The sequence below is a fragment of the Talpa europaea genome, assembly GCF_964194135.1.
Source record: "Talpa europaea genome assembly, chromosome: X".
Classification (NCBI taxonomy): Eukaryota; Metazoa; Chordata; class Mammalia; order Eulipotyphla; family Talpidae; genus Talpa; species Talpa europaea.
Window position 1 is genome coordinate 51,307,794 of NC_140081.1, and position 12,702 is coordinate 51,320,495.

Sequence of the window (12,702 nt, forward strand, 5' to 3'; positions counted from 1 at the left end):
GGATTCGCCAGAGACAGAGTGGGGAGCAAAACAGGCAGATCTACTGAAATATACTGCTGAGGGGAGCAGTGGGCAATACAAGAGAGGTCTGCTGTGCCATGTGGGTCAGCTCCCTGGCAGGGGATCGAGCTCATGCCATGGTGGCATAGCAATAGCTTGATAGCCCTGAGATTTAAACCACTGTGCCCCCAGGGAGGACCTCACCTTTTAACCTTTTGCTTTCTTCTTGAGCATGGGTTTTGAATCTTTGGGACTAGAATGCTTATTGCTTCACTTAAATTTGAGGACAGCATATTCCCAAGATTAGTGTCACTAAAGTTAATGATTATAATGAAAGGTTACATGCGTGTTGAACTAGCAGAAAAGGTAACTGGGGTAACAATTTATGGAATTCAGTGTTCTTAACATGCCTGAGGTCCTCTTTACCTCTAAAGTACTTTTCAAGCATGCAAAACTTGGAGACCTTAGATATAGTTGTCTTATCTTTTACTTTTTTCCTAGCGTAACATTCTCTGAAAAGAACATAATTATTTTAAATTTAATGAAAAGAATCAGAGACAAACAATTATATGTAGTATTGATTTGGTCTATAAAATGTTTTGTGAAATGCCCCAGGAATAATTGGATTAAATAATTATTTTTTCTCTTTATGACTAGTCTCCCTGGACAACCAAGAAGCTACTATCGTATATCAACCTCATCTTATTACAGTAGAGGAAATAAGAAAGCAGATTGAAGCTGCGGGTTTTCCAGCATTCATCAAAAAACAGCCCAAGTACCTCAAATTAGGAGCTATTGATATAGAACGTCTAAAGAACACACCAGTCAAATCCTCAGAAGGATCACAGCATAAGAGCCCATCATACATCAATGATTCACAAATCACTTTCATCATTGAGGGCATGCGTTGTAAATCATGTGTGTCAAATATTGAAAGTGCTTTATCAACACTACAATATGTGAGCAGTATAGTAGTTTCCTTAGAGAATAAGTCAGCCATAGTAAAGTATAATGCAAGCTCAGTCACTCCAGAAACTCTGAGAAAAGCAATAGAGGCTGTATCACCAGGGCAATATAGAGTTAATATTACAAGTGAAGTTGAGAGTACCTCAAACTCTCCCTCTAGTTCATCTCTTCAGAAGATTCCTTTGAACATAGTTAGCCAACCTCTGACTCAAGAAACTGTGATAAACATTGATGGCATGACTTGTAATTCTTGTGTGCAGTCTATTGAGGGTATCATATCAAAAAAGACAGGTGTAAAATCCATACGAGTTTCCCTTGCAAATAGCAATGGGACTGTTGAGTATGATCCTTTACTAACTTCTCCAGAAACCTTGAGAGAAGCAATAGAAGACATGGGATTTGATGCTTCCTTCTCAGGTAATTATCACTTTTTTCCTTTGATCCCTATAATGTTCTTTTATCTCCATTTTGGCTTTTATCAATGACAAATGGGTAATAGGCACTGCAGTTTCACTTTTTGTAAATAAGACCTATGGAAATTTTAGTCAGCAATTTATGCAAGGATGCATAAGGATGTTTGCATAATATGTGTAAGGTTTTTAAAATTAGAAACATTATTAAATCATGATAAAGCCATGTGATGAAATGTTTGAAGCCACACACACACAAAATAATGCTATTAAAGATACTTAATGGCATAGAAAAGTGAGATATTTTGTTAAGTGAAAAACAAGCTGAAAAGTTGTATATTCTCTATGATCAAAATTTAAACATTTATGTGTGTTTAAGGATTTATACCATGTATATGTTATTTATTTATATGAGTAAATAAAATTCCTAATAGAACATGAACTGAAATTTAACAGTTTGTTGGTGGTTAGTAGGATAGAAGTGCTGTTTGTTTCTACTGTACTTTCCTATGTATTTTAAGTTTTTTGTGTCAAGTATGTGTGTATATATGTATGTATGTATAATGGAAGAAATGAATGTTAATTTTAAAAGAAAATAAGTAGAAAAAGTAATAGAATTTTAAGCATAGTTTTTAAATTTAGAGATTCAAATTTAAACTGACTCTAGAACTGGCCCAGAGTTTTCCTATTTGATGACAGTTCAAACTGGAACAAAAATAGTATATATCCAGTAGACTTTGCCTATGTCTACTTGTTTTGAACTAGAATCGAACCTTCCCTTGAATTAACTGAAAATGTCCTAATGAAATTTTTTTGTTAATATTAGAAAAGCCGTATAACTAATTTCCAGACAATGTCATTAATTTTTGCTATTTTGATCATCACTAAGGATATCAAATAATAACATTCCATTTCAAGCTCACTAAAACTAGGAATGATAAAAATAATTAAACACCTGCTCAAACTATTATGATAAATAACAATGAAAGAAGCTTACAAAAATTTCTTAATTTTCATTTTCATGACAAATGAATTCTCACTGTTTTATTTTATTTTTTAAACTATAGTTGACAGCACTTTTATTTTTTTAATGATTATTTATGCATACAAGAGCTGGGGTACAGGCCAGAGATGTAGGGGGTGACAGGATTCACCAGAGACAGACTGGGGAACAGAACAGGCAGACTGACTGAAATATACTGCTGAGGGGAGCAGCAGGCGAGACAGGAGAGGTCTGCCTTGCCATGTGGGTTGCTCCCTGGCCGGCCAGGGAATGAACTCCTGCTGCAGAGGCTATGGATTGCTTCACAGTGCAGTGCTTAACCCCTTGTGCCGCCAGGGAGGCCCTCTCACTGTTTTAAAGTCAAAATATAGTTCACATACTTTAAAATTTACCCTTGGAAAGTACATAATTCTGTAGTATTTCCAGGATTTTGCAGCCATCATCTCTAATTATAGAACTTTTTCATCACTCCCAAAAGATTGCCATTAGCAGTTACTCCCCATTTCCTCTTCCCCTCTCCCTGTCATCCACTGTTTTATTTCTCCCTATGAATTTGACAACTCCAGGTACCATATAAGTGAAACCATGCAATAAGTGTCCTTTTGTGTCTAACTTCTTTCACTTAGCATGTTTTCAGGATACACAAATGTTCGTCCATGTCCATAACATGTATCAATACTTCATTCCTATTTATTGATGAATAAATGGTGTTCCATTGTATGTATGGAACATAAACAACATCTTGTTCCTCAATTATTAGTTTATAGAAATTTGGCTTGTTTCTGCTCTTTGGCTATTATGAATAATGCTACTGTGACAGTTTGTATACAAGTTTTTGCATGAATGTGTACCACTTCTGGATCTATACCTAGGACTGGAATTTCTAGGTCATATAGTAAATATGTTTAACTTTACCAGGTACTGCCAAACTTTTTTCCAAAGTGGCTACACCATTTTACAGTCCTACCTAGAATTTACATTTTAATAAAGATATGTCAAAAGACCAAGATTCTTATACTCTAAAAAAGAGATACACAACTTTTTATTAAAAAATTCATATAGGGCCTCCCCAGTGGTGCAGCGGTTGAGCGCTGGGTTGCGAAGCTGCCCACAGCCTCTGCAACATTGGTTCGATCCCCAGCCACTGGCGAGGGTCCTACATGGCGCGTAGACCTCTCTTGCCGCGCCCGCTGCTCCCCTCAGCAGTGTACTTCGTCAGTCTGCCTGTTCTGTTCCCTGCTCTGGTGAATTCTCTCACCCTCCAGTGCTTCTAACTGTACCCAGTGCTTGTGTGAATAAATAAATCTTTAAAAAAAATAAAAAATTCACATAATATGCTAAAATGTTAAAGAGCCTCTAGTATAGAATAGGAAGTTTGTAATTGTACAAGGAAAGGTTATGAAACCAGAAGCACAATTTTAAATATAAATTGGAAATATTGGAAGTGAAATTTATCAGGTAGCCATAAAAATGACTAGAATTAGTTTCAGCAAAATCTTGTCATGTCTAACATTGCCTACAATCTTTTTAAATTTTCAAAATGAAAAATTTTGAAATTATTCTGATACACATTTTACTAATTCATAAAGTTGCATTATTCCTCAGTTTCTATTAAATTAAAACACTTTGGCATACATAATGAATTATATTTGTCAATGATGGATACTATATAAATAAGTTAGGTTATTTCAATATCAGTTAAACAAGTTAGTTATACTGTGATAATCCTAATGCCTCTTATCTGTAGAATTCCAACTCATATCAGCTTATATCACATATGGTATAAAACTGAAATATTTTTTCACAATCAAATCTGCCATCTGTCATTTTATCATAAGTAAGCACCCCACAGGCTTTCAGACTGGACTCAACAATATAATTTGTCTTCTTCCCTTAGGTCTGTATTTTTGCAAAGTTTGGTTTATATATAAGTGAGTAGAGCAAAAGCAACTTTCTGTTTACCTTAGGTGGCTCTAAAGATGTACTCAGGCAATAGGAAAAATTTTGATCAGACTATTAAGTGGAATTCAAGAGTACTATCTTGAATAGTCCTATCTTGAATAGTTCAAGAGTATCATCTAGTCTAGTATCTACCTAGTCCGCAGGATCCATGAATGCAGCATGTTCAGTAATTTTTAACAATGGTTTTTGCCTCAGTTTATTACTGTCAAGGGCCTCAGGAATGGGTTATTTAACAAATCATTCTGAGGAAGCTGTTATGTGCCTCGCATGTATTGTTAGGGTCCATAACGAACATATTGATGGCCATGATGAATAGCTAAAAAAAACAACCAAGAAGCTTTACACAGTGAATGTCACCCATAAAAGAGTTGATTGACTTGCAACGATGGTGGTCCATATTATTGTAATAAAAGGTAATGAAATGACCGCATCCTTTGTTTCTGCTAGAGATTAGAGTTTTAAGATTCTACCAGTGTTGTGGCTACCCATTTTCTGAACATCACTATCTGTGTAGATGCAGATCTCATAATCTACTACTACAACATTCCCAGACAGAGAGAGATGACACATTTCATTTGCTTGTCATAAATGTTCATAAATGTTAGAGGAGGTAGAAAATGTTAGAGGAGATAAAAATGGGAGATGTTTTTTATCATGACCATCAATCTCATTCTCTTAGGACATATAGCATGTGAACTTGTCTTCATTAATCAATTCTAGAAAAAAATGCTTAACTTATTTTCTTTTTTGTGACTTTTTAATTGTTAATTTAAAACTTAGAGAAAAGCTGCAAGAACAGTACAAAGAATTCCTGTTTATGTATTTCATGCAGGTTACCCAGTTAATATTTTACATTTGTTTTATCATTCTTTTTATTGATGCCCACTTATACATACCTGCACAGACACACATAACTTTTCCTGAATCATTTCAGAGTAAGTTGTAGACATGATGTTTTAATTGTTTTTAAGACATTTTGTATTCATATATTTGTTCTTCACATATTGTATCAGATATTGAACTTACCAGTTTTGAGGATCAGACTCTTTCTAGAAATTTTTGAAATCATTTCTGATTGTTGCCTCAAGCTTAGGAAAGTTCACCTTCCCTTTGAATTCATTTAAACATAAGTAGTGTTGCCTATGGAAAGGCTAATTTAAAGAAAAAAAGCTGTTTAACTCATCACTTTTTAACACCAGTACTGTCTCTTAAAGATGGAAACTTTTGCTCTTCTGCCTATTATACTCACTGGGGTAAAGGTCATAATTTTATGGATCTTTGATGAGAGGTCATGCCACGGTAACTAACAAGGACTACTTTAATACTGTATTTTTAGACTGTGATCATTGCAGATGGTATTCTGGGTTGCCTTTCTACCTAAAATAACTAAATTTCTTTGGAACAAGCCCAGAAGTGATTGGTAGTACAATTCTTTCTTCCGTGTCCAAGTTCAAAATTAAACTTCAGTGGTAATTATGAGAGAATGAAGTAAGCTCCTGGCTAGATTAAAATGATGTTTTTTCAAAGCCAAAGCATTTTTCTTTTGGGAAATGAGCCTATTTTTTGAGTTCTTCAAAAGTACTATTTTGTAAATTTTGTCTATAGAGAACATAGAGTTCTTTAACATAGAGTTCTTAATAATGCTCTTCTAATCTGAATGATAAATGTAGTTTTCTAAAGTGAATAATTTGAGACTAGAGAATGACTAATTCAGAACTTGGAAAATATAGTCTTTTGATAATCTGTCCTTTGCTGTACCCAAACTGGCAGTATTACTATTACCTGAAAGCTTGGTGGAAATGCAGAATCTCAGATCCCACCCAAATGTACTGAATCACAATCCACATTTAACAAGATCCCCAATGTGGTTGTATGTACATTAAAGTTTAAGCATAATATTGATTTGAGAAGTCTGTCATTCATTAGGGAAATAGATTTTTATTAAACTTTCTTCAAAAGATTCCCTTCTTCAGCATCCTGAAAACCCATTCTGGTCTGCAGGAGTTTCTCTGTGGGCTAGTCAAATAGACATGAACCAGTTTTTTGCCCAAGGGGGGAAAAGAAAAACAAGCTAGATAGGTTAGTGGAAATTTCCACAGCACCTCTTTTCCCTCTTTTCTCTGCAAGAGGGTAGAAAAGTTTCACCCTCTTGCAGGTGCATGGATGTGATGGGGAATAAGTAATCTCTTCTTGTAAGGTGATTAATACTGCAATGGATAAACTAAAGCAGAATAGATTTTCTGCTATTGAAGATCTTTCCACTCTTCCACAGTCTATAAACATTCTACATAGAGATTCTCCAAATAATCCTCTGTGCATAATGATTACCACTTACTCATTCCTTGCCTCTTTTCCATTGCCCACAAAGTTATTTTAATTAAAAAAATACCATATTAGTATCTTTAGAGACAATTTGTTCATCTGCCTGTCATTCTATTCATGTCTTAATCCCATTCCCCAGAAGTAGCCACTGTAATAGTTTGGTGTGTAGCCTCTCAGGTTTTCTTATGCATATTCTCGTGTGTGTGTGTGTGTGTGTGTGTGTGTGTGTGTGTGTGTGGATATAGATATATATATATATATCTACAAGATTTTTTTAATGACATACTGCAGTCCTTTTGAAAATTTCTTTTTGTTGTATATCAAATTGCTTTACTGCCACTATGTAAATTGTTAACATGATGATAAAAATGTGTTATAAAATAGTTATCTATTAACAAACCACTGTATACCTAGGGTTGGGAGTCGAGATAGTATCAAAATCAGAGGTCACTTCCTGCAAAGTGTAAAGATAGCATTGCTGAGAACTCTAGGTATCATTGATTTTAAAGGATTGGATTGATAGTACTTGGAGGTGTGGATTGTGTGGAATGACAAAGATGTAGTTGGAGAATAATTCTAATGGAAAGATTCTTTCTCTGTCTACCAGATATGAATGAGCCATTGGTAGTAATAGCTCAGCCTTCATTGGAAATGCCACTTTTGACCTCAACTAATGAATGTTATACTAAAATGGTGACACCAATTCATGACAAAGAAGAGGCAAAGACTTTGTCTAAGTGTTACATACAGGTCACTGGTATGACTTGTGCTTCCTGTGTAGCAAACATTGAACGGAATTTAAGACGAGAAGAAGGTGAGACATTCTTATAGCCTGTTATTTTATGTACTAGTTTGGGGACTATGTTTATGATTCTTACCAAGGCCTTCCAAAGACTAACGGTGATGTGCAGGATAACCTTGACTTTTTGGAAGTCAGTTTTTGTTAGTGTTTTGTTCCCTGCATATATAGTTTCTATCTTGTTTACCTCATGATCACATTTTTTTTTAAAGATTTACTTATTTATGCATACAAGAGCTGGGGTATAGGCCAGAGATGTAGGGGGTGACAGGATTCACCAGAGACAGAGTGGGGAACAGAACAAGCAGACTGACTGAAATACACTGCTGAGGGGAGCAGCGGGTGAGACAGGAGAAGTCTGCCTTGCCATGTGGGTTGCTCCCTGGCAGGCCAGGGATCAAACTCATGCTGCAGAGGCTGTGGATTGCTTCATAGTGTGGTGCTTAACCCCTTGCGCCATCAGGGAGGCCCATCATCATCACATTTTAATGTCAATGAAGTTTGTAGGGAAATAGAAGGAAATGCATAAGATTGCTATTCTTTTTTTAAAGATTATTTTTATTTTTATTTTTATTTATACAATAGCTGGGGTACAGGCCAGAAGCTTGGGAGGGTGAGAGGATTCACCAGAGACAGAGTGGGGAGCAGAATAGACAGATGGACCAAAAGCACTGCTGAGGGGAACAGTGGACGTGACAGGAGAGTTCTGCTGCGCCATGTGGGAATCTCCCCGGCCCGCTGGGAATTGAACCCGTGCTGCAGAGGCTGCAGACAGCTTCACAGGACTGTACTCAACCCTCTGCACCACTGGGGAGGCCCAAGATTACTATTCTTGACAGGTCTTGGTTGGAATAGATTTTAAGAAGCATACATTTTCTGATAAAGTTATGCTTAAAACTGGGGCTAGAATCCATAAATTTCAATACAATTATATCTGGATCAAACAGTAGACCAAAACAAGTTTGTATAGAATTATATTATTCTCCTCCAACAGTTCGATCTCTGATTTTTGCTTGCAGTAAGAATGTCTGAAAGTTGCTTAATATTGTGTACAAGTTTTTTTGAAAAACATTTATTTTTGCTTAGAAGAACTGGGGTGTAGGAAGAGGTGTGGCAGGGTGAGAGGATTCACTAGAGACAGAGCAGGGAGCAGAACAGGCAGACTCACTGAAATACACTGCTGAGGGGAGCAGTGGGTGGGACAGGAAGGGTCTGCTGTGCCATGTGGGTTGCTCCCTGGGCTGGCTGGGTTTCGAACTCGTGCTGCAGAGGCTGCGGACAGCTTCATAGTGCACTGCTTAACTCCTTTTGCCACTAGGGAGGCCCTGTGTATAAGTTTTAATTTTAGGTCATAAAATCCTAGGAAATCTACTAAGAAAAAAATCCCAAGTATTAATTTTAGAAAAACCTAGTATAATCTTAAGTTTTCTATATAAATAACTTACATTCTGGCCTTTTTTGTTTTTTGCTATAGACGTTTTTATTTTTTTCTTTATATATATTTTACATCATTGTTCATTTTTAAACAATGTTTGCTTACCCCCCACTCAGGTGTAGTCCCCATGGAATTTCCTTCACAATTCACCTGTGCATCATCACCACAGTCCCCTGTGCTCCTCCCTCCCTCTGAGCCCTCTCTCCCCTCTTCCCCTGTAGGATATCTCTGGTTTATAATTGTCTGTTATTGTTTTGTTTTGTTGTGTTTTATATTGTTACTATTTTTTCCCCCGATGTCTTATTTGGTTCCCCTACATTCCTCCTATAAGTGAAACCATCCGATATTTTTCTTTTTCCTTCTGACTTATTTCACTGAGCTAATTCCTTATGGCTCCATCCATGTTGCTGCAATTGGCATGAGTTTGTCCTTTTTGATTGCTGAATAGTACTCCATTGTGTATATATACCACATCTTCTTGATCCAGTAATCTGTTTTTGGGCATTTGGGTTGTTTCTGGGTTTTACCTATTATAAATAGTGCTGCAGGGTCTCCCTGGTGGCGCAGGTGGTTGAGTGCCACACTATGAAGCTGTCTGCAGCCTTTGCATGTGGATTTGATCCCAGCTGGCCAGGGAGAATCCCACATGGCGCTGCAGAACTCTCCTGTCTCGCCCGCTGCTCCCCTCAGCAGTGTATTTTGTCAGTCTGCCTTTTCTGTTCCCTGCTCTGTCTCTGGCGGATCCTCTTACCCTCCCGCACATTTGACCTATACACTGGTTCTTGTATAATAAATAAATCTTTTATTTATTTATTTATTTATTATTTATTTATTATTTATTTTTTATTTTTTTTAATAATAAATTTTATTGTTATATTCCCCATACAATTGCAGCCCCCCCATTCTGACCCCAATCCCTCCCCTCCCGCCCCAGCCCCCCTAAAAGTGTCTCTGGTTCATAGTTTTTTGTTGATTTTGATTTTCACTTTCTTATAGTTATTCATTTTCCTGGTCCCTTATTTAAGTTTTCTAGATTCCTGCTATGAGTGAGACCATCCGGTATTTTTCTTTTTCTTTTTGGCTTAATAAATAAATCTTTTTTTAATTAATATTTTATTTTATATAATTCTTACATCATTTTTCATTTTTGCAAAATGTATGCATTTTCTTTTTTTTTTTTAAAGATTTATTTATTTTTATACAAGAATTGGGGTACAGGCCAGAGATGCATGGGGGGGTGAGAGGATTCACCAGAGACAGAGTGGGGAATAGAACAGGCAGACGGACCGAAGTACACTGCTGAGGGGAGCAGTGGGCGAGACAGGAGAGATCTGTTCCACCATGTGGGTTTCTCCCTGGCCGGCCGGGAATCGAACTTGTGCTGCAGTGGCTGCGGATTTCTTCATAGGTTGCGTCTTAACCCCTGCGCCACCAGGGAGGCCCCAAAATGTATGCATTTTTATTTTGGTTATATTCCCCATATAATTGCACCCCCCCTTATTTTGACCCTAGTCCTTCCTCTCCCTCCGCCCCCCATAGTGTGTCTCTGCTTTATAGTTGCTTGTTGATTTTTATTTTTACTTTGTATTAGTCTTTTTCCTGGTCTCTTAGTTAGGTTTTTTAAATTCCTGCTATGAATGAGACCATCCGGTATTTTTCTTTTTCTTTCTGACTTATTTTGCTGAGCATGATCCCTTCTAGCTACATCCATGTTGCTGCAACTGCATGTGTTTGTCTTTTTTGATTGATGAGTAATATATGTACCACATCTTCTTGATCCAGTCATCTAGTTTTGGGCATTTGGGGTTTTTTCCATAGCTTAGCTATTGTATAAACATAAGGATGCAGATGCCCTTTGGAATTAATGTTTCTGTGTCATTTGGGTAAATTCTTAGGAGTGAATAAATAAATCTTAAAAAAAATAGTGCTGCAATAAACATAGGGGTGCAGGTATTCTTTTGAGTCATTGTTTTTGTGTCCTTTGGGTAAATCCCTAGGAATGGAATTGCTGGGCCATATGGTAACTCCATTTTTAGTAGACTGAGGAAACTCCATGCAGCTTTCCATAGTGGTTGTGTTACAGGGAAGGGAGAGGGACAGCCCAAACCCCACAAACCTGCCTATTTTATATAGGGTTCTGCCATCCGCTGCATCAACACAAAACATATGAGACTTTAATGGGAAGGAACTTTAATAAAACTGGGAAACAATACAGGAAAGGCAAAGAATCTAGTTTCTAAATGAAGCACCCAAAGTTACCCGTCCCCTCGCGGGTAAAAGTCCATCCATATGGGATTGGCCCAGAGCAAGGCCCCAAAGCCTGCCATAAGTCTAAAGCATCTTCCAGTGGGGACCCACAGAAAAGGGTCAGAAACAACCAGACAAGCCCGGAAGGAAAAGAGCAAAATCAACATCAAGATAAAAGCTGCCATTGTCACCTCCCCTCGGGTCTCTCACCCACATCTGTGTCACCCAGTCCACGACCAAAAGACAAGCGCAGTTTCTTCATGTGTCTCTAGGCTCCATGCACCTCCTCCGGGTCTCCTTCTGGCTCCATCCTGCTTCCTTCCTTAGTCTCCTCTGCAGCTTCTTCTCTCCCTGCTCACGGAACCTGGAATCTCCCCCTTTCCTGGGGACCACCCTGATAACAATTGGACCTTTTGTACTCCCACCAGCTTGTGGGAGAGTTCCTTTTTCACAACATCCTTGCCACCATTTGTTGTTGCTAGTTTTTTTGATATGTGTCATTATTACTAGTGTAAGGTCGTATCTCATTGTGGTTTTGATTTGCATTTCCTTGATTATAAGGGATGTTGAACATTTTCCCATCAGCCACAAATGTTTTAGCTTAAAAATTTGCTCTCATATTACTGGACAGCATAGTAGATTTGTTAACGATAGAGATATGTTACTGTGTTTAATGTGACTGAAAGGATTGATTTGGTATTTAGGTAGCCCTGCCCAGGTGTCTTAATGACATATACTAATAGGCACACAGGCCAAATAAGTAAGATCAGTATAAATTTATTCCCACTGTTGGGGAAATAAGTCATATTGTATTAGTAATATTGAAGGCCTGTGGTTAATGGCATCACCTTATGTATAAAGCTCAGAACATTATTATAAGAAAATGCATTTTATACACAGCCATCTTCAGCTCAAGATTATCTTATCTGAGTTTTGTCATTTCTGCATCTTCATTTCAGACTCTATTATATCTAATTAGTTAACCCTAAAGTTTGTATTTTATTATCTTTTAAAAATGGCTTTATTTAAAATTTTTAAATTAGACTTAAGCTATCATTTACATGTCTATATAACTTTAGATATATATATTTTTATCCTTCACATATGCACATGCTTTTCTCACCTTCCACCATACCTCCTGTGCCAATTCCCAATCCATTTCTTTCCCCCTGTTCCCTCTGGTAACCAGTATATTTTCCACTATGTCTAAGAATCACTTTTGCTGTGCTATGCCAGTATATAATTTTTGGTTATTTATATCCCACAGAGAAGTGAAACCATCTGATATCTTTCTCTTTCTGACTTCATTTAACATAATCACGTCGAGATCCATACATTTTTCCCAAAAAGAAGTACCTCACCTTTTTTTTCAAGAGTAATATTCCATTGTGTATACGTTCCACAATTTCTTTATCTAGTTGTCTGTCAGTGGGCACTAAGACTGGTTCCATAACTTGGAAATTGTGTGAAGTGCGGCTGTGAGCATGGAAGTACATAAATCTTTTCATATTAGAGTTTTCACATTTTTTGGTAAATACCTAGTAGAGGTATTACTGGA

The 12,702-nt window shown here is 37.1% G+C and overlaps 1 protein-coding gene across 2 annotated transcripts in view; it reads left to right on the forward strand.

The window, feature by feature from the left end:
• The window catches only part of ATP7A (ATPase copper transporting alpha), a gene marked incomplete at both ends in the record, with an annotated part of 114,605 nt that overhangs the window by 55,445 nt on the left and 46,458 nt on the right, over positions 1 to 12,702 (forward strand). For both annotated transcript variants that reach the window (XM_084258486.1, XM_084258485.1), the window contains 2 exons: positions 658 to 1,383; positions 7,271 to 7,477. In XM_084258486.1, the coding sequence (XP_084114612.1) occupies positions 658 to 1,383; positions 7,271 to 7,477 (933 nt within the window). The remainder of the gene's footprint in view (positions 1 to 657; positions 1,384 to 7,270; positions 7,478 to 12,702) is intronic.